The sequence below is a fragment of the Dermacentor albipictus genome, chromosome 3 (genome assembly GCF_038994185.2).
Source record: "Dermacentor albipictus isolate Rhodes 1998 colony chromosome 3, USDA_Dalb.pri_finalv2, whole genome shotgun sequence".
NCBI classification, from domain to species: Eukaryota; Metazoa; Arthropoda; class Arachnida; order Ixodida; family Ixodidae; genus Dermacentor; species Dermacentor albipictus.
This window is the reverse complement of record NC_091823.1, coordinates 113,594,228-113,617,505: the sequence shown is the minus strand read 5'-3', so window position 1 is coordinate 113,617,505 and position 23,278 is coordinate 113,594,228. Positions and strand designations below refer to the sequence as shown.

The following is a 23,278-nucleotide window of genomic DNA, read 5'->3' as shown; positions in this document are numbered from 1 at the left end:
CACAGCGTGTTTACAGGAGGTATTCAGAGACCTGGATTGGGACGAAATGGGGATAAAAGTAAATGGAGAATACCTTAGTAACTTGCGATTCGCTGATGATATTGCCTTGCTTAGTAACTCAGGGGAGCAACTGCAATGCATGCTCACTGACCTGGAGAGGCAAAGCAGAAGAGTGGGTCTAAAAATTAATCTGCAGAAAACTAAAGTAATGTTTAACAGTCTCGGAAGAGAACAGCAGTTTACAATAGGCAGCGAGGCACTGGAAATCGTAAGTGAATACATCTACTTAGGGCAGGTAGTGACTGCGGATCCGGATCATGAGACAGAAATAATCAGAAGAATAAGAATGGGCTGGGGCGCGTTTGGCAGGCATTCTCAGATCATGAACAGCAGGTTGCCATTATCCCTCAAGAGAAAAGTGTATAATAGCTGTGTCTTACCAGTACTCACCTACGGGGCAGAAACCTGGAGGCTTACAAAAAGGGTTCTACTCAAATTGAGGACGACGCAACGAGCTATGGAAAGAAGAATGATAGGTGTAACGTTAAGGGATAACAAAAGAGCAGATTGGGTGAGGGAACAAACGCGAGTTAATGACATCTTAGTTGAAATCAAGAAAAAGAAATGGGCATGGGCAGGACATGTAATGAGGAGGGAAGATAACCGATGGTCATTAAGGGTTACGGACTGGATTCCAAGGGAAGGGAAGCGTAGCAGGGGACGGCAGAAAGTTAGGTGGGCGGATGAGATTAAGAAGTTTGCAGGGACGGCATGGCCACAATTAGTACATGACCGGGGTTGTTGGAGAAATATGGGAGAGGCCTTTGCCCTGCAGTGGGCGTAACCAGGCTGATGATGATGATGATGATGATGATGATGATGATGATGATGATGATGATGATGATGATGATGATGATGATGATGATGATGATGATGATGATGATGATGGGTGAGCGCACTGCAAGGCGCGTTTGAACTTCCCCCCTCGATGCCAAGCTCGGCACTCGGCCGACTGCACCGTCAGGTCACCGAATACACGTGCGCCAATGCGTCTCGATGCTTTGGCGCGTGTGCTGAGCTGAAAGTGATCGCAGAGTCCAGCAGTGTCCCATGATAAACAAGCAGCGGTGGCCGCTGTGAAGCAGACAGTGATTTACTATGAGGGAAAAACTGAGATATCGGTCTGAACAAGTGGAGGGTTCCCTTGTAAAAGGCATTGTAGAAATGTCGGCGTGTTTTATTAAATTTGTACTACCTGCGACGGACTTTCTTTTGAGATGTAATTGAATAGCATGCATTACTTTTACTAGGGTGAATCGATCCAAATACTGAGCGTTATGGTAAAGGTAAAACAAGCGTAAAGGGTCGAACGACGACGACGACCAGGAGAGAGAATCTCATTCACGCGACTAAAAACAAAACAAAAACAATTGGCAACACTCCTTAAAATCTAACATCGGCTTCGCTACATTGAAAAATTCCCGGCGGCCTTCATCTCCTGATGGGTACAGTACTTTGACTACGAACCAAGACAATGGGCTCCGAAAATGGCCAGCTGTCAATAAGTGCTGAACATGGAGTCACTGACTGCGTCTCTTGCGTGTACAGCGGGCACTCACAAGGGAAGTGGTCTCCAGGAGGGTGCAGCGCTCAGCATAACACACGGCCAATAGGACGAAGGCAGCACGTGTCAGTCTATATGCAGAAAGAGCTTGCTTGGCTTATCCGAGTATTTGGTGGCATCTGGAATCGGAAGTCAAGCAGAAGAAGTCGGCGCTGGCGGCAATCGGCCAGAGTCTGCAGTATCTTTCCGTCGCTCAACGAAGTACGCCTCTGCGTCTTATCATAATCATAATTAATTAAATCAGGTATCCTGCGCGTGATTGCTCGAGTGCGATGCGCAGCCGGTTTCTCTATACGCTGCAGTTCAAAAAAAAAAAAAGATACGGGTCAGAGCATGAGCGACGCCATTGTGACAAACGCGAGCGAGGAAATGAGGACAACTGTTCTCGGTTAAATTTCTTAGTCTTAGCGCGAAGACTCGAAATTTGCATTCTACAATAACCTCAACCTGTGAATAGCAAGACTCACTTATACAAGAAAGAGGAGGTGTGTGCAAGCATTGTGGCCTCTCGAAAGCACTGCACCATCTTAACATGGGAACTGACGTTTCGGGAGCACGGTCTCGCTTTAAATTGAGAACGACACGTAGGATGATGCGGAAAGGAGCTGGCCACTATGCGGGATTTATTGCAGCGCTTGAGCGTCTCTTGCGTTTCGATTCGCTCACCGTTGACGCAGAAAAGAACTGCCTCGGCTTCGCGCTTTTCGATAAGCGATTGCCGCGGTGACATGATCGAGCGGTACACTGCCGATCACCTTGGGCCGTGCAGACCGCAAAGAAACTAAACGTAACGAGTCAATCAGGTGCCGCTCCGGCGAGTGGCCCGAAGCTTGTTGCCATTGCTGGCATCGAGCATAGCGTGCACGAGCGGTAATGTTGTCATTTAGCGGATGCGCAGACGCTTGTGCACTTGCGTTTAGGTGCACGTTTAGACCTCCTCCCCCCGGCCGGCAATCGAAGTTAATCCGTTAACCTTCCACTACAACGTCCTTCATAAGTGTAGTAGTAAATGGTGGTTTATATTTCGATAAATTGAAAGTAGGAAAGTAAGTAAATTACTTCTGTCGGCACTGCAACTATCTATAGCCACATCTGCCGATACCTGAACGGAGGTCAGCTGAGGGCTTCGGGTTCAGGGGAGAGGAAATGGACAGGGAGAGAGGATAGATTATAGGAACGAAGGGAACTATGTACTTTATGCGCAATGTGGTGAAGAAAGTAAACGAACAAAATAACAGCGACCGTATCAACACAGAAAAAAAAAAACAATTTGCCTGTGCATGTCACTTCGCGGCGAAGTGTTTCCAAACCCGGTCCCCCGAAATCGGTACCGTTTAGTTCGTGCGGAGTAGACGTAATGCGGGGCGCGACTTGTCTACACAGACAGTCGCAGAGTGCTCGCTTTTTTAACGCGACAGCGTTAAGGAGCTCGTGTCACAGAAAAGCCGGTGTCATCGGCGTCGGTGTCGGCGGCGTTGGCCGTGAGCGATAAATCCCAGCAGGCACTTCATGAATAAAAAAACAACTTTTTTTATTTACTTATTTATTGAGCTGCCTCCCACGCGCGAGACGGACCCCGTGGCCGCAGGAGCGCCTCGGCTATATGTCGGCCGGTAGCCCGTACGCGCGCGTGGCACAGCAACGCAGGAGTCGCTCGCGCGTGGTGCCACAAACGCACTGCACCGAGGGGGGGACAAGTTTTCGGGGGCTCTCCACAGGGCGCGATATTTATTGCGGACCTCACCCTCCTCCCCCTTAACCCGCCGCGCAGTTTCGGGACGTCAAACCCCGAAATATAACAACGCGCGCGCCGTGGTTCAACAAAACAACGAAAAAAAAACACACACACCGTTCCAGATCCACGGCGGTGACGACGCGTCCCGCTGGGAGAAAGTGTTCCTGATCGCGAGCCTGATCCACTTCGGTGGCGTCATCTTCTACGGCATCTTCGCATCGGGAGAGAAGCAGCCGTGGGCAGAGCCTCCGCGCGAGGAGGAAGGACCCTCGTGGAATCCGCTCGAGAACGCCTTCAAGGTGAGCGCGAACTATATTATATATATATATATATATATATATATATATATATATATATATATATATATATATATAGGTTTGTAGGATTTTTTTAAAGAAATAGCGTGTTGCGGCTAACATGATTCAATTCTATTCCTGGAGCTGGACTATTGAGAGAGGCGGACAATACTTGCAGGAGAAATGAAAACACATATTCAACTAATATAAGAAATTCACTAAACTTCTTAATCGACCACTTCACGGCACATACTGCAATTTACGAATCGTAGCCGTTGAGATCGCAAGGCGCATTCATTCGGGATGAATTTCGAGAATGACACCTGTTTGGAGATATGCGCGATCAAACTCGTCGTAAAGAAGGTATACTGTTGTTCCACTTACTTTTCTTAACAAAGCGCTCTTTCACGCATTGAAGCACAAATGTACCTATAACGCCCATGTATATCGCCCCACACTTTGGGACAAATCATCTCGAAACTGGTGTCATCCTTGAGATTAATTTCAAGTGACTGCGTCTTGCAAATTCACCGGCTACGATTCGTAAATTGCAATATGTGCCGTAAAGTAATTAATTAAGCAGTTAATCGGTAAAATTTTGCTTTTTTGAATATGTGTCTTGAGTTACCGTCCAAGTAATATCCACCTCTTGACATGTGATTGACAGACGGCCGGGTCACTGGCCTTGTGCAGAGCGCTCCTTTATTCTCAATTCGACACGCTAACACACCTTCGCTTGTTGCCGCGCTCACCCGCCTTACACCCTCTCCCCTTTAGAAGAACCCCACCTATATACACTGTGACAAGGAAAGCAGACGTCGCCTTGAAGAAGACAAGTACACTTCTCGAAACGTTGACTTCTGCTTTCACCTTGTTCTCGTTTTGCTCATCGTCTTAGAAGACGAAGCAAAGATAAGCGCGCGACACTCTGGGAATAGAGTGAGGTGACAGGGCAGTGTCTCCACCCCGTGGCCCTGTCACGTGATCCACGCGACCAGAGGTTACGCTGTCTCCGGGATCGGACCACGTTGCTCGGCGAGAAACGGGCCTAGCAGAATATCGTGCAGGAAGGCAAAGAAAGCTTTGATAAAGGAACATATGAGCTGAAGGCGCGTATTTATTGCAGTAAGGACATTCAGGCACCGCTTGTCTCTCTGCGAAATTTCTTAGAGAACAGAGCCGGTGGCCGCCGCATTTGTAGATGTATTGCAGATGGATATGTAACCCGATTCATTATATGTGCATGACATGCCATATCATGGCGTTTGCGGTCAAAGACCAGCAACGATCCCATTGTTTGACAGATGCGATCGGCCGAAGGGAGCCTACGCTTAATAGGTTTCACGTTTACGTACCCGCGTTCTGCAATGCCTTATTCAGCGGACCGTTTGACAGCGGTGAATGTTTTATGCTTTTTTCCTTTCGAAGGAGGACTCGACGGCGAACAGTGGGACGCAGCAGCAGTCCTTCCAACGGCAGACATCTTACGGCGCCACGGCCGAAACAAACTTCCCCGTGTACGAAACCCGCGAGGAGCGCGTCCAGGAGCCGTCCCGGGACGCGTACGACCAGAGGGACTTCTAGCCGGAGAAGAATAAAGGGTGCGTATAAAAGAAAATCGCGCTCCATACGTACGTGCACACACACACACACACACACACACGCGCGCGCGCACACACACACACACACACACACACACACACACACACACATACATACATACATACATACATACATACATACATACATACATACATACATACATACATACATACATACATACATACATACATGCATACATGCATGCATGCATGCATGCATGCATGCATGCATACATACATACATACATACATACATACATACATACATACATACATACATGCATGCATGCATGCATGCATGCATGCATGCATACATACATACATACATACATACATACATACATACATACATACATACATACATACATACATACATACATACATACATACATACATACATACATACATACATACATACATACATACACACGTACATACATACATACATACATACATACACACGTACATACATACATACATACACACACACGTACGTACGTACATACATACATACATACATACATACATACATACATACATACATACATACATACATACATACATACATACATACATACATACATACATACATACATACATACATACATACATACATACATACATACATACATACATACATACATACATACATACATACATACATACATACATACATACATACATACATACATACATACATACATACATACATACATACATACATACATACATACATACATACATACATACATACATACATACATACATACATACATACATACATACATACATACATACATACATACATACATACATACATACATACATACATACATACATACATACATACATACATACATACATACATACATACATACATACATACATACATACATACATACATACATACATACATACACGTACGTACATATATCAGTACATCAGAGACGTTAATTGACAGTTACTACGAAGATATGATTCAGAACACTGTATGAACAATTCCGCAGACGATTGAACGGCGATTTGAGGAAGAGGGCACAAAGCACTCTTCAACAGAGTGTGTTTGTGCACTTTTGCTGCTCTCATCGTCAAACTGACTTCTTCATCCCTCGCACGGTCTGCAGTGAACTGGATCAAACACGAGCCACCTCGAACTAGGACACTCGGCCAGAGCCTTCATTACGGTGATAGCTGTTAAGGAGAATTAAACCGACTTTTTGAGGCATCTGTCGTTGTCAGTTCCGCTGTCATTGGTTTTACTACCATGTAGTTTTTATGGCAGAAGTCGGCGGCCGCAGCAGTACACGAATGTCTGCAGGAAAGTTGCGATAGTTTCGCTCTGGGTAGCTTTAGGTTACTATAAAATAAGCAAGAGCCTCTTTACATTGTAGACGTCGTCGCTATAGTCGTCGACATCTTCGTTGGTCCCCGTCGTCGGACAAGCTAACACTCTTCTGTGTAGCACGTAAGGATTGCCTTTTGGCATCCGTTAATTTTTTTTTCCTTCAGCTAAGCTGGGCAATACGTAAGATAGCTGTCCATGAAAAAGCGAGCATTTGTCACTGTCAAAGCAGGCACTTCGCCGCAGCTCCGGCCCGTAAGAATCGGAGTGAAAAGTAGCACACGCGAAATGTCGACAGTTAAGCACGCGAGCCCCGTTCGTCACCACGTAGCTCGCATATTGAGGCTTCACAATCTTGATAACTTACGCTCTCGGGCACGACGTGGTAGGACTCAAAGATCTCATGCAGTCGCTTGCTAAACCTAAATCAGTTTCGGAGTTCCAAAGTAAGACGCTGTGGGAGACTGCAAATTATGAAAACACGCGCGAATGGTTTCCTCGTGTCGCACAAAAGTAAGTTGTTTTATCTGTGTCGTTGTTAGTTCGCTGCCTACTCTGTCTGGTGGTGAAATCAACTCCTGTATGGTAGCGAATGGTTCAGACTCAACGTAATAAGTGTCGGCATATTCGGTGGCCAAGTAGTTGATTGATCGGCGTCCTAGTTCGAATTTCCCGAAACTTTATAAAGTAGCCTTTAACTTCTGCACAAATAAGCCCATTTCTGGTCGACGCCGACAAGACGCCACAAATAAAAAATAGACGTCTAGGTTTTCCAAAGGATGTTCATAGTTGTCTGCATTGTGTTGTTTCACAGTATTCTATTCTTTAGTGCACTCAGAGCACTGAATAAGCACGGTGTATAGACGTTGCGTACGGACATATGCGACCGATTAATGTTCATTCACGTCAACTGTACAGCGGTCTGCTGGGCTACCTATGCATTGTGCATTTCATCAATGAGTAAAGTGCGACTTAGCTCGCACCTAAAAATGTTGATAGCAGAGTAAAGGCGTACAACAATCTGTCAGCGTTGGCAGAGTTACGAGAACGTACGAAGAGCTGCATGTACTACATAGAAAGCTAACATGTTCTCAGGCGAAGAGCCTGGGACAAGTCTTCACTGTCAGAATTAGCTGCCCCACCCCCTTTCCCCGTGCTTCAATTAATTTTTCGTTCTCTACTTCTCTGTCGTTGCTTTCCAGCCTAGCGGGCTCATTCAGTGTTTGAAAACCAATCCACTTCCTCCCACCATTCCTGTAAAGCGTGCTTTGCCTGTTCTGCATATGCGCACAAAGGCAAAGCCTACCCCGTTTTTTTTCAGTAATGTTTATGTTTTTTTGTTCGCATAATTCGCATTGTTGAGCTGACTGGCACGCAATGAACTTATGTACGCCATGAAACGCTATGAAGCTGAACCCGCCTAAGAAAGAGCCGCAATATAAATTGAAAATATATTTGATTATTTACTAATAAAGCCGCGAACCTCAAACACCGTTTCTCTTACCTCTTTTCTCTTATCTTTTTGAAAAAATTAAAGATGTAGGCCAGCATAGTTTTCTTTCTTTTTTTACTTTCTTCTAAAAAAATGACGTCTACACCTTTGTAGTCATCATAATTTTCATAACAAGCTGCCACTTTGGCAGGCTCCGCAAATTCTAGTAACACTTTTAGGCGTAGTACTAGCTGCGTACATGATGGCCACATGAGCACACTGTCTCTCAAACAAGATAAGGCCAATTACATTTAATGTACTTATTGGCAGAACTATGTTGGCCAAATTAGTTGCCCAGTCAGTAGTGATGCAGTTACAACAGACTGGTTTATACTTGAAGTCGGGACCAACAACTGCTCTGCCTGCAGTGTCTATTTCAGGAGCGTAAAATGGTGCTACTACACGTCCGAAAGCCCACAGTCATAAAAAAAGGCAAGCAGAAGGTGCAGTGTGTCTCTTTCAGTGACCTTGTGACATTCTGAGAACGTTATTTGACGCACGAAATTACGGAGAGACCCTGTTCCTCGCACGGCAGTCAAGTAAGATGCTTTTGGCGCCGTTGTATACTGTATAACTCCGGCAGGAGCGAACAGGGTGTTTCGTTTTATACGCGCATGCTTGACGAGCGAGTCTCCCCTAAACGCACTGAATGACACATGTTTCTCTTCTCTGTGTCGCTAACGTTTCCAGCGGACGGGTACTGCGAAGACGTGGGCGGAGACGTCGAAGCACCGCCGAGTCGAACACGAACGGAAGGAGGGAGTGCGACGACAAGCGTGACAAAGAATGGAGGAACCGCGGGCGCCCACGGGACACCGTCGGCGACAAAGAGAGACAACGCGCTCGTGGCGACGACACCACGACACGACGTCCCGCCACGACGCGGCCACCGCGGTCCGCCAGGAACGACGACGCCCAGCACGGAGCCAAGCCGATGGCGACGACCGACGAAAAGCAAGGACAGCACACGCCGCGCGACGCTGCGGCCTTTTTCGTAACCTGCCGTGTTCGATGAGTTTGGTTCTGTCCTTCCATCCTCAGTTTCCTGTTATCCCTCGCCGGCGAAGCGAAACGCAGACAGCACCGGCGGGGGAAAAAAAAGAAGAAATCGCGTGAAGGTGAACAAAAGATTCCGAGTTGACCGGCCCACAGCTACGTATACTCCGCCTCACTAATTTTGTGCAATGCAGCGAAACTCGCCAGCCAGTCATGAGCGAGAGAACTGCTGAATTCACCAGTTCGACTGCTCTGATTGGCTGAAAGGGCGGTTACACCCTCTCTGGTCAGCTCAAAGAAAATTATTTCGGCAGCGTGGCAGAACTAGGCACGGTAGGATTGAAGGCCGGCAAGGCAAGAACCAAACGGCCAGTCTTCTTTCCTAGTTGACTCGGGCGACACGTAGTTTTTCACTACGCCGTGCGAAATTGGTGGGACGAAGTGCGCGTAGACATCAGTTCGGCTCGGCGGGCCGTTACAGTTGATCGAACCTCGGAATGGTTATCGCTACGAAACGACGCGAGTAAAAAATATGATATGCAAAAAAAAGTGAAGTGACTTACAAGCAGGCCCGGGAACCATATGTACTGCACGATTTGTTTCCTTTGTTTCATTACTGAACAAAACAAGTAACACTGATGCGCACATTGAAAGTTATCGTGTGGTATCGTGCAATCTTGGCCTCTGTAAATCTGCCGTTAAGTTACTTCAGCGCTTAATCCACTTCGACACTGATTATCTTGCGAAGCCGTAGACTCGCGTGACACGTTCATTCTGTATGCACAAGCGATTGTTCTGAAAATGAAAGAAATTCTCTTCTCCCACTGCGAGGTCTAAAGTGCGATGCAAGTTCGGACGTTTCTCTTTAGTCAAGTAGTATCAGCCAAGATCAGCCAGCGCAGGAATTGTGTTCTACTTATCCGAACTACGCGATATCGCCTCGATGTGCGCAGCATGTGAAACTCAGAGTCCGTGCGTCATTCATGCACACCTCTCAATGCGATAAAACGAAAAAAAAGATTTCTCAATTGTGAGGCAGCCCGGTGAGTATCTTATCTTTGGTACTTTAAACGACAGTCCGACACACTGCATTCCTCGTTACTATACCTTAAGTTCTAGCTAGCAAATGAGAAAATAAAGAAAGAGAGTACGGAACTCGCTAGGACGTTGATATTCGCAGGAATGTCGCCGAGACGAGATGCAGTTGGCTAGGATGATATACACTACAAGAAATTTGTAAAAGAAAAAATGTCTCCTAGAAGGAAACTGACAGTGCCGTAATGGCGGTCTGGCAGCTACCGCGCGTAACGATGTCGTTGACTGGGAGGAAGAAAAAAGGAATAAACAGTCAGGTAGACGTACAGTAAATAAATGTTATAGGAACGATCGCTCCGCCGCTCACCTGCGTAAAAAAAAAAAGAAAAACGCCGACTGGTTTTTTTCCAGCACTCCGGGTTCCGTTCCGACGGGCTGAGAAGCACCGGCGCATAGGCAGAGGTAAAAAAAAATGGAAAGAAATAACGACAGTGGTTGTGCCATCACTGACCTCCTTCCAAGCCGCCTTCCCGGTGTAAAACGTGGCGACAGCGGCTGCCTCTGTAGAACCGGTGGCGTCCCCTTCGCTGCTCTACGGCAAGAGAGTCGGGAGCGTGGTGGGTTTTAGTCCGCGCCACGACCCACGCATCGCCGCTAGCTATGTGCGTCCACTTCGTTTGCGCAGACCCCGCTGTTGCGCGCAGCGCAAACGGAAGCATTTCGGGGGAGTAGTCGCATGCCGCTGTTCTCTCTCTCTCTCTCTCTCTCTCTCTCTCTCTCTCTCTCTCTCTCTCTCTCTCTCTCTCTCTCTCTCTCTCTCCGTATGAGAGAGAGAGATAGAGATAAAAGAGATTAGAAAGTGAGGGAGGTTAACCGGAAGATAGATATCCAGTTTGCTACCCTGCACTGGGGAAGGGGTGAGGGGAGACAGAAAGATGTTAAAAAATGGTGCGCACACATGAAAAGAGTGACTTTACAAAACTCGGTAGTGAGCTGATGCTAGGAAACTGGCTCGTCGTGGCGCATTCTTTCTTTCTTTTTGTCAGTTGGCCTCGAAAATCGAGCAATATAAGTATGTGCCGAGTTAAATAAATAAATAAACGAAGATAGTGACATGCGCAAGACTCTGTTACACAAACGCACCCGGCAATCACAGAGGGAACTGTGTTCTATCTTTTTTTTTCTTTACTTAACATTACGCGAACGCAGCGTTCTTGCAATCGTCATTCGAGGGCGTGAGAAGTGCAATTTCTCGCTGGCGGCCATGCACCACGCAGCGATATCAGGTAGGGGAGCTGCTCGGAAAGAGGTCATTCGAAAAGCCAGAAAAAGAATTTTACGCGTTCACAGGCGAAACTCAAAAGCAAGGTAAAGCTCTCCAGAGTGTCCAAACGACTAAGCACACATCGACAAGCGTAAAGGGAAAAAAAACAGACGATCTTATTGCGGGCGAAAAACAAAAACATCGAAATATAGGTGCGGGGCTTAGGGGGGTAACCTAAGAAAGCGAAAACGAAGAGCCCAGACATCTAGCGCGTAGGCCCTGACAGAAAAGGAAAATGAAAGAACTGAATTCGTGAACTCTGCGAGACGTTGTGCACAGAGGCAGCCGCTGAGTGCGTGTACCCGGTATACGTGAAGTTCTCCCGCTCGGTTTCCCGTAGCTTAGACTCGTGTACATAAATAGTGCTTCGACGTGAGCAGGCCATACCACGATACCACAAAGCAATATAGCGTCCGAACGGCTCCCGCAGTAACGAAAGCAGACGCATACAGCAGGGCGTGACCGGGTCAACTGTCTCTATCTCTCTCTCTCTCTCCCCCACCTCTGTGCTGTAACGGTCGAAGCAAGCAGGCGAGGCGGAGAGGATCGGTGGCGTCTGGAATGCACGAGCAGTGTCTCAGCCGAAAGTACGTAATGCTGATGCTGACGCTGCTACTGTTGCCGTTTTTGCTGGACCGGTGCGAGACTCGTGCAGACACGATGATCCGACCGGCAGCGCGGGTCAGTATACAGCTGTGTGCTCACTGAAGCCGCGTGTGAAACCGTGTGTCTCGATATTGTGCCTGACGCTCGCAGTGTCTGACCGTGTATGCCTTGACGGGTACTGCCCAAAGGGTGGCTCGGGTTTCTCCTCAAGCGAATTCCCGCTTGCATCGTTTCTGTTTGTGGCATGGCCGGCTGATTCCGTTTAAGATAGTGGCAGGAGGTCGCCCGGTGGTAGTGGGAACTTCCTCTGAGGGCGAATTAATTGCCCCCGTTGCAATCATCCCGCTCGGGCAGGTGCCAAAGCGCATGGGGCGCACCACGTGTGCGCCCGGAACCCGAAAAATTTTCGGCAGCGCAAGCACAGTACAGCCCTGAACGTGACATAGTGATTATCTCTGCAGACGGTAACCACGCTGCGATCTCTGATGTCGGCGCCCATGCTCAGCAAACAGGCAGGCATGCGGGACATGGCTTCAGGGTGACCCACTGAGAGTGCCTGAACCCCTGTTTCAGTTCGTGTGCACTCGATCGTGTTCGGGCGGTGCTACAACTATATAGAGACTCCTGACGGACCCGTCTAAGCCCCGAAGAATGCGTGAATCGAACCGTTGCGCAAGAAAAGCGCATCGTTTGTACTTGTTCGTCGCTGATTGCTGCTGCGTCGGCTCGCGAAATCTTGACGGTCTCTGCATTGCTCTGATCTCTCTGAATGGGATATGACAGTGCGACGGGCCCGGTGCTGCAGAGCTTGCTGCAAGGTGCAACAAACAATTTTTATTATGTCTTTTTTTTTTACTTTGTTCCCCAATTGCGTCCTCCACCACCACACTTTTCTCACTGAAACTAGTTTTCCAACAGTTTCGACTACTATATTTGTAATACCCTTTCAACCACAGTGCATTATTCCTCGACGCAGTTGAAATTACGGCGTTATGCCATCGCGTCGTTCCTTTCTTGTCTGTGGGTGCACGCCAGTGCTGCCGCTGACTTCTCACAACGCGTGAAGTTAGTGTCTTGTAGGCGATAGGCAGTCGTCTGCCACATATGACAATATCTGGCCAGCCCGAACACCTCACCATTCGCATCGTCCTAGCCCCGCCGTTTCGATATATATTTCGTTACTGCTTCCTTGAATTGCAAAACGAAGAAACTATAGACAAGGACGTTCGTGACGAAGGTGGCAAATGAAGGCAACATATATGGTATCCCGATTCGATAAACCACCTGTACCGGCGAAAAGCCGAGTATCCGGACTGCAAGAAAGGCCAAAGGCGTCTGGAATCGAATTCCCTAATTCAAAACATCCGCAGCCTCAAAACGAACGGAAAACGTATGCTTGTGACTAACACGGGACAAACGTGCAACGAGGACAATAAACGTTTAGACATACTTCATTGCCCGTTCGTTTCAAAACAAGAAGCGGACGTGGTACTTTTTTTTTTTTGCACGAACTCAGCCAACTGCGTTTTCGTTTATCTGCATGCCTAGCGGCTACAGTACATCATCTCATCGGCATTTTTGAGCGAGTGCTACGAAACTTTGCCTTTCGACATTACACCCGCTGCGCCCTACAGCTGGCAGCGATTTTATACTAACCGCTTGTCAAGGATCATTAGCAACGGCTATTCTATACTGTACTAGTGGAAGCCTTCCGCTTTGCCCGAATTAAAGCACCGCACCACATGGATTGTGTTGGACCGGAAATAACTCTCAGACAATTGTGAAAGAGTCGCCACGTGGTCCATTGGAGACCTGTACTCCATACAAATGTCCAGTGCTGTCCTTGATTAGAATAGCATACATCCCCTACCATTTTCTTTTTCAGTTTCTGGGAAAATGTGGCTAAGTCTACGAGTTTCGAGGTCTATCGAAGCTATGGAATAACGTTTTAGCGACCACTATTAACCGCAATATGTGTAGGATTTCTATTGATTCGACACGCTTCTACGCAACATCACGTAAGGAGGCGTCCTTTAAGTGAGTAAGTAAAATTGAGCGGTCGATTATCGAGCTTTTCGGCTTTCCGGGACTACTATGTTAATGACATCCTTAACAAGTTCTGCATCGCGCCAGTGGACATTCACGCCGTCAGTTACCAGATACGGACCGTTTGACCAAATTCGCCAACCTGGCAGTCTGAACCACTAATGGCTAAAACAGCAGTAGCACCAGGCGCCACTGGCACAGTAGAACGAAGCCTCAAAACTGAGCTTAAAGCACAGTAGTAGCATTTCGTTTTGCCCGTGCTGTTTGGCAACGGCCACATTATATCACATAGCCATTTTATATGCGAGTTAGAGAGAGAGGAGGTATCTGTGATAAAACGGCCGCGGCTGTTGCACGCACGCTTTTTGTCCGCGCGCACAGAATACTCATCCACACCCGCACGTGTAAACCATAGATGCACCACGATCCGACTGTCCGAGCTAGTAGTGTCTTGTCAAGTCCACGTGACGTAAAAGGCGTCGCGTGCCCCTTAACGGTAAAGCGTCCTCTGCACGTGGGAGTCCACCGACCGAGCGCGGTGCGTTCTTGTGCATTAGTTATCACCGCACGCTCTATTGTGTCGAGTGTGTATACGTATGTGCGTGTGTGTGTGTGCGTGCGCGCGCGTGTACTACTATAATATAGGGGCGTGTCTGTTCGATGTTTCTTGCACCAGCACAGTTGTCGAGCCTCAGATATGACGAGGTGTGACGGCCTACACCTCGTACGCGGTCACGACACACGACGAAGCACAACTCCCAGCACAGTCTGTACATACCAGCGGCAGGTTGTAGATTATAACGGGGCGACGTGGCGCAATCCGGGAAGCACGTACTTCACGTTCGCAGTGTCCTTCCGTTCCGTATAGCAGTCAGCGCCAGTGAGACGTACGTAAGCTGATAACGTGGCTTCCATAACTGCTGATGCTGTGAAAAGGCTTACAACACGCGGAAGACATTGCATTAAATATTCGCTGCTAGCTTCATTCAAACATATGGTCGGGCCGCACGAGCCTCGCGACAACGCCGGCGTCTGCGCCTGAAGCAGTCACGCGTACAATCTCTTTCAACGACCACTGAACCCAAAGCCATTGAAATTCGCGCTTGCCTAATTGGCTCCCTCGTTCGAGCTCGCGGACGGGAGCCAATGGAGCTCGCGGACTTCAGTGATCTTCGATTTCAAAATCAACGGACATAGAAAGTGACCACGTGACTGCGGCAGTCTCATCGGCCTCGCAGGCTGCTGCGTACGGGTTTTCCTTTGAACCTTCGGTGGAATTCTTATCATTAGTTGTTCACGCGCAAGTCGGCGTAATGAGCCATGCTGTGTAAAAGAGCTAGAACTGGCGGAGGCCGCACACGTCCGTGAGCCCAGGTTGCGCACCGCGCCTCCCGTACTAATAGTGTTCGTAGACCAAAGCTGTGTAGGTAGCGGTGTGATTGTGAAACATGTAATCATCGAACGGGCGCTGCAGGCTCTCGGTCCGGATAAAAAAAAAAAACCGGCGTCTCGCGGTTTCGAACCGACTGCTCCGATCCGGTCCGGGGCCGCTGCAGTCCCGTGTCTCAGTGGCAGTGCTCCGCGACGAGCGGCAACCCGCCCCGTCGGCTCGCGGAGAGGACACGTACACACGACCCACAAGTCTTTCAATCTCGCTCTCGCTACAATATCCGCTTCTACCGCGCGCAGGCTTCCGGGTGCTGGAAGACGGCGTATTGTAGTCGTCGGTTAGATGGCCGGCCCTCTGTCCCGCCCCACTTACGTATCTCGGCTTCTGCTGGCGTGTTGTATTCGTTGATGACGTTGCGTTTTCTTCGTCTCGTTAACCCCTGCACTGACGTGCCGCGAGTTGAGCCAGACTTGCCAATGTAAGAGGATGTAGCTCGTAGCACAAAGGTTTTCAGTCGTGACGTCGCTGATGCCACTCGTAATTTAGGTGTTGAAGTCACGCGACGAACAAAAAGCGCCCGTGACGTTGTCCGTGTATCAGAAGCTGCAAAACGTATGTGGCAGTGTTTGTAATTTAGCGAAAAAAGTCCTGAAAATGCCTCAAAGAACATCAATTGGCTAAGTTAATTGAACACTTCGCTCCTAAAAGCGATATATGCGTCCACGTTTGTAATACCGAAGAGCTTATTGCTGGGTCATCTGGGTGGAGACATCAAAGCTGCTATTCTATGCAAAGCTACATATTCATGTACCGTTTTAGAAAATCGGGTGTTGCTCTCCTTTTCCACATTCTGACTGTTGAACCAATGCTGCAGAATGTAGCTTAAAGCTATAAAGCTTTCAAAAATGTTTAGGAAGAGGTCTAGGAAATAGTAAAACACAAAATGACAATATTCCGAGCAAGTCATTACCGTCACTTAGAGACTTCTCTCTAAAAATGGACCATTTTGGGCCGTCCAAAAGAATAGTTACAGACAGTGGTCCTTTGGGAGTTCCATATGCCACACAGCTGTTACACCTAACAAAAGCCCATTAGCCCCCTTTTCAATTCGTTTCTCTGTAAATGACAGTATGTCAAGCATTTCAATTCTTAGGCGGCAATTCCACAATCACGATTCACATGCATTATGTTGTAGTGAACAGAAAAGTCCAGTTCCTAAAAAGAAAAAAATTGTTGGAACTCTTGTTGGCAAGTCTGTCAAGCTCTATGTGCTGCTGTTTGTGTTTCCAAAACCACTTGCAATATTGGAATATAAAAAAAAGATAATAAAGCCACGGAAAAGAAACATGCTGCCACAGGACTCACTTGTGCTCTCAATCACACAAGTTTTGCATCAAGCATTTCCAGTAACATTTCATACACTATACTAACTCAACTCGTCTAACACAGCATACAACTCCACATCATATACATGTACGTCCACAACATTTCCCCACTTTCCACAGTAACCACAGCAAATCTTACTGATTTAACAGGTGCAAGCACTGTTGTCAGGTGAAGCACTTTCTGCACCCCGATGCAGAATCTGCATCAGTGTGATCAAAGCACAAACAAACCGGTGGCTTTAGCATAGCATTATTCCACGGCAAACATTCCATTGTGTCCAACCCTGCATCAGAACCCCAGCACAGTTGTTTGTCAGGCGCTTTCCGTGCAGTGTCAAGTGTGTCTTGTTAATTCTTGCTTCTCATCTATGTTAACCACTAGTTACCATATTTGTCAAGCTAGCCATAGCGAAGGTCAGTTAGTGCGCGATAAACTGCCTTGTCTTGGTGATAGATCTAGCACTAGTGGAAGGATATGGTGTGTTAGGTCAGATGTGAGCATGCGATGCGAGTGGCTTATCAGAGCTTGCCTTCTCAAGAGCAAAAGAAGCAAATCTCATCCTCGCTAAGCCAAGATCAGTCCAGGAACATGTAGACCTCAGTTGCGACAAGGAAGGCAACTTTGCTGTTTCTGTGTTTTGTCATCCGTGTGTCATGACTTAAGCCTGTGAAGAACTTGACTTCAGCTCATCGAGGACAACTGTTATATAAACTGTAAATACTACTCGCGCCTGTAGCTGTAGTAGATCTTGTACAAGCAGTAATTAACACTGTAATTTGTACAGCACTGACATCACCTTTTGGCACCCGTTTGCAAGGTTTCAAGCATATGGCCAAAACAAAAATGCACTGCAAATTTCCCATAGCAAAAACAGATAAATCGAGAGTTCGTTTTCATTTGACGCCATGTTCTCGTATCAGTGAACACAACTCAATAGCCTACTTGCCACCAATGTCAAGACAGTTCTCCAAACCAGCATTTGCACCTTGCAGCAAGCTTCTGTGTGCTGCCAATTCTGCGATTTTGCATAATCACTCCCGACAAGCATCCTTTCTCTCAATAATCAAACCAGGCAACATGTGAAGGAATATTCAAATGACGAAACACACCCGTGCAATCCAGATGCCACCATCAAGGCCACCAAGTAATAACCAACTCTCAAGACAGTTAACAGCCTGAACTAACTAGTCTAAGTAATAAGTCACAGCTAAAAAAAAAAGTACTATATATATATATGTGTGCATGATAAAATGTTTTTTTTTTCTTTCTCTCATGCTGCGCAACATGGTTGTTACGAAACACATCAAAATAATGTGATAATGTGAGTGTACTATCTACTAACTGCAAATGTCTGAGTGTTACTTTTATGTGTACATCTGCTGTATATACGGTATTCTTGGTCATTACTACGATTCATCTATGGACGTTTTTCTCTCTTAGTGGAACATATTAGCCGCGGCCTGGACCGCCACATTGTCTCGTATTTTGGACTTGGGATTTTTTTGATGCTGTCCCTAGGAGAAATGTTTCTTGTAAATGTGCCCCCCATTGTTATTATGCCATGTTTGATTCTACAAGGTCTGTTGAAGCAAACTGTATAGTTTTTTCATGGGGAAGGAGAAGCACAGCCCAGCTGATGCGGTCCCTCCCCAAATGTTGGCCTAGAACATCCAGGTTCGGAGTCCTGCCTGCATTATTCTGTTTTCCTAGAAGGTGTTGCCCAATGAATTAAATGTTACGAAATGAGTCCTTGGCTGTTGGTGTCAATGTTGATGTTGCTGTGAGGCTTTTTATCATTGTTCCTTTTTGTAGGGGAGTTGAGGCCTCCAATGCCGCAGACAAACTCCGCAAATCAGACATGACGAGCAATACAACCTATCAATGTTCATGGCGACTATCCCAGCTGCTGCTTTTCAATAACTGGCAAAGGCTATCAAAACCTATTGAAAAAGCAAGAAAGTTGTGTTGTAGTGTTACAATATATTTACATTTTATATTTACATTTTGACCTGCACTTTAGTCTAGGAGTGCTCCATAGAACACAATCCAGATATGTGGCACTCTAAGGGACAATCAGAATTTGACCAGACAATGAGTGCTTGCTTTTTCATCAGTCAAAATGACCATTGCTCTAGGTAAGGTTTCTTTCTGTTCTGTTTTATTCACACGTTTGCACATAAATGCCTTCAGACAACGTTAAAAATAAAAGATCGTATTCTATTCACAAAATGCAAACGATGTAAACTTGCAAATACAGAAAGAGGTACATATATACAATATACATACATACATACATATATATATATATATATATATATATATATATATATATATATATATATATATATATATATATGAGCTTTATGTGTGGAAAGTGAGATGTAGGATCTGAAAAAATAAAAAAAAAATAAATGGAAGCTATGTTTGAAAAGATGCAAAGCAAATGTGTGTCTAACTTTGTCGTCCTGTGTGAAAAAGCATTCACATCTCTGTGAAGGGTTGCATTCACATCACTGCATGCTTAGTACTCTGTCACTGTTTTATAATATTGCTTGAACCAAAAGCTAAAGCTAACAGTTCTTATGACACAACAGAACATGTGTGAACATAAAAGTGTCATGGCATAAGATTTCAGAAGATAATCCTTCAGCTGCTGTCTGGAACACACTAACTCCTTTCTGAAGCTCAGGATGATGTGGATAAGAATACTGAAGGATACTGTGCCCTACAGTTCAGTGTTCTCAGTGAAAACTAAAGACGACAAAAAACAGTGTCTCTAATTTATTTTCGGAGCCACAGTCTCAGCTTATTAAAGACATCTGTAATCAAAGCCAATACAGCACAGGCAAAATATATTTGTACAATTTGTTGATCGAGTAAATACACAATTTTGCAGTTTCCTTGCTTAGAAACATTGCAAATAATGAGGAAACAAAACCGAGGCGTACCAATGAATAAAGACTAAAAGTGAACTACTATACAAGCTGAGTGCAGTAATAAGTTACTTGCAATCAACACAAAAAGAAGGGGCACTGATGCTTCCTTTCATCAACATTAAGTGACAGCTTGTCAATATCCTTTATATACACACACCTCTATTATAACAATTAAGCAAACTTTTCTTTTTCTGTAGTTGCTACTACTTGACACCATTTCTCGCCACAGATTATAGCGCATTAACTGCACTGCTGATACTTGTGGACATAGAGTTTCTCACTATAACACCTAGAGGGAAATCTGGTGCCACCGTCTATGGGAGTTTCTTAAGGGGGCACCATGCCATCATGGGAATGACGGTATATGTGTCTGCGAGGCTCGTGTTGGCTGGTGTTGTAAGAGGCTTCGTCTAAAATGTGGATATGGCTACACAAATAATGCGTTCTCAAAGTAAAATCTTCATAACATGTTTCCATTCACGCATATTACATCTTTACTCACCTACAATGCATGACCAAGCGAAGAAAAGCAAGACCAGAAGACAAACTGTTTCAAAGCGAGCGCGAACCATGTCGTCTGTCCTCCAACTTTAGCGGCCCGCTGACACTTTTTACGTAACATATAATTGTACACGCAATAACAAGTTCTCATAGTTAAATAAGACATGCTTTTGCGTAATAATAAAACCAAAACAACTTTTGACGTGCTGTTTTAGTAGAAAATGACTCATTGTGACAGACGGAACGGTGCTTGCCAAGAGCGTCTTCAAGGTGTCCTGTCTCTCCAAGAACGATGCCAATCCGAAGTCACAACATACCGGCATTCCCGTGCATACCACAGCGCAGCAGCACCAGATTTCCCTCTAGGTAATGTAGTGAGAAACTCTATGCTTGTGGACGCCTGTACATGCCTCCCTAACACCTGTTCTGGACAACACATTCCTCAAGCCCACTGTCCCAAATTGTTTAACACTACTTTGGCATAGTGGAAGTTAAAGAGAAGAAAAAGAGGTGGAGCTTATGCTGACTGTAAATTTCACTTATTGAACCAGACAGTTATAATAAACAATAGTCAAGCAAAACAGTAACCAAAACAAACATGAAACGAAAACCAGGTAAGACAAATAGTATAACTAAACACAGCTGCAAAAAATAACGAAAATTAATTGAATAAAGCTTGCGATAAAACCCGAAAGGCATAATGAATCTCTAAGAAATAAAAGAACTGAAAATGCTGAACCATATTCACATTCCATATACCGAAGATGGCTAGTCTAATAGAAGAAAGGGAAGTATGCTAAAGAAACCACGTGATGTCATGGGACGTACAGTCAAACGCCTTTATACAACAAAGTGCTTGGAGCCTCCAAAATCACTCATTATACAAGTCACTTGTTTGTAAAGGTTGTGCACAGGAGAGCTCACAATAGAATGTGGACATAATTATTATTCATTATATAGGTCATTGCATTGTAGAGGCATTTGTTGTGAAGGTGCTCAACTGTATAGTGGACTTGACCAAAAGCATAGTTTTTCGCCACTAGCTATACTATTAGGACCTGCTTATTAAGCAGCACCCCTAGTGTTGTTCCTAAAGACAAACTGCACAATGATGGTGGTCAGACTATAATGCTATATAGCATCAATGGCCCATTTGACACGCGTGACTGTCAAGAAAAGATTCATAAAACATATACTGTACATCTTCATTAATATTCTCACGTAGTGATGGTGAACAACCACCACTAGCACAACGTAAGTCATGAAAACAACTGTTTATTGGGCAAACCTGTGCCCAGCAAAACAAGTAACATTCAGCACAATGATAGAGGCAAGTACACTCGTCTATCATTTAAAATTTGGTCTGCCAGTCAAGCATGTTGGCTTTTGTACACAACTCGTCAAATGTTCCAGCATAATTGCTGGTGCCCGCATGCCTTCCAGAAAGTACTACACAATAAATGTCCCGCATATTATCTGATTACACCAGGTTCATTGACAACAGGCAACAGATAGAACTTCTGATACAGACAGGTGCATCATTGTGCTGAGCAATAACATTATAACACAGATTGCCTCATGAAAAACGTTCATCGAAATCATGAACAATTTATACATGTGTCAATATGTTCCTGTCACATTTTCTACGGTCTTACGCTCTAGAGCACTGGTCCTGTTTAGGTTCCATACGGTCATGTGTATTAGCTTCCCATTTGTAACTTTTCTTCTTGGTTGTTACGTTAAGATGCTGCTTTGGCACAATATCAACACAGCATCATCCGTTGACACCTACACTGACCACCTCATACTGCCACTTAGAAAAGAACACTTTGCAGAACCTGCTGCGCAGCAGAGAAGGATCATAATGCCGTGTTCAGATTGTCGCCAGTCACCGATCTTGACACAGTTCACAAAGTCAAAAGCCAAGAGGCGGTTGACAAAGGCACAAGGGGCACTTCATCCCCATTTGAATATGCTGTCTAGTGATCTTCGATACCTTGCATGGTTACTTCAATAACTTCAATATACAAAGCCGTACAGAAATCGAAAAGGGGCTGTGAGTGCTCGAAAAGAGGATGTTATCAAAGTAGTGAGTCAAGTGCCAGATGGACATAACAAGCTTCATCTAGTCCGATTCATGACTACAACTGCTAAAAAAAAATTACCGACGATTACGTTACTTCCTAATGCGAAATTTGAGCGCAGCAAATAAGCTGTTTCACCTTTTCGATAGATTGAGGCAAAGAAATCGAGCAACACATGTATGCGCTATCACAGAATTTTTTTTTATTTTTCACACGTATTCCTTTAACAAAGACTCCACTAACAGTTCTTGACAGTCATCGCAGTGGCGAACGGCAGCGGCAATTTCGGCTCGGGCGGTGCACATATACAGATCCGCCGCCACCGATCTGGCTCTCTGATTGCCACCGCACAGGGCGAACGGCAGCGGCAATTTCGGCTCAGGCGGTGCACATATACAGATCCGCCGCCACCGATCTGGCTCTCTGATTGCCACCGCACAGGGGTTGCATTGGAGGAGGAGCGAAGAAAGGAATTAAGTTCGAGCCGGCGCTTTGACAACCGGAGACTCGCAGGAAGAGGGGGGCGGCGTGTACACCCAGCGGCAAACGATGGGGGCAGAAGCACGCGCAGCAAGCGGACAACACGATAAAGGGAGGAGGGAAGAGATAGCAGCGACTGACTGATGCCGCTGATGCCGATAGTGAGTCAACCCCAGCTGCGGAGTTGGTTTCAGGGACAACGCCGCCGATGCCGACACAAACAATATGATACCCTCGCTTCTGCAGCGCTAAGAACCAGGTCTAGCCGTGGGAAGGTGGTCACGTATTCGTCGACGTGCCGGGGCCTACGTGAAATAACCGGCGCGTCGGCAACTGATGAGCACCCTATCCGCCACACAAGAACAGGGGGGGGGGGGGGGACCCTTTCCTCCTCTTTCTGCATG

The 23,278-nt window shown here is 46.1% G+C and overlaps 1 protein-coding gene and 1 long non-coding RNA gene across 4 annotated transcripts in view; one reads left to right on the top strand and one right to left on the bottom strand.

The window, feature by feature from the left end:
- LOC135916901 (vesicular glutamate transporter 1-like) overlaps window positions 1–14,480 on the top strand; it is a 259,394-nt gene extending 244,914 nt beyond the window's left edge. For all 3 annotated transcript variants that reach the window (XM_065450348.1, XM_070535956.1, XM_065450347.2), the window contains exons 13-15: window positions 3,482–3,658; window positions 5,084–5,256; window positions 8,781–14,480. In XM_065450348.1, the coding sequence (XP_065306420.1) occupies window positions 3,482–3,658; window positions 5,084–5,239 (333 nt within the window). In that variant the 3' untranslated portion in view covers window positions 5,240–5,256; window positions 8,781–14,480. The remainder of the gene's footprint in view (window positions 1–3,481; window positions 3,659–5,083; window positions 5,257–8,780) is intronic.
- LOC135916902 (uncharacterized) lies at window positions 1,318–19,153 on the bottom strand. Its single transcript, XR_010569099.1, has 3 exons — window positions 14,876–19,153; window positions 3,474–3,651; window positions 1,318–1,743 (listed from the first exon to the last, which is right to left on the bottom strand). It is a non-coding gene; the product is annotated as an uncharacterized lncRNA (long non-coding RNA).
- Between the last annotated feature and the right edge of the window lie 4,125 nt (window positions 19,154–23,278).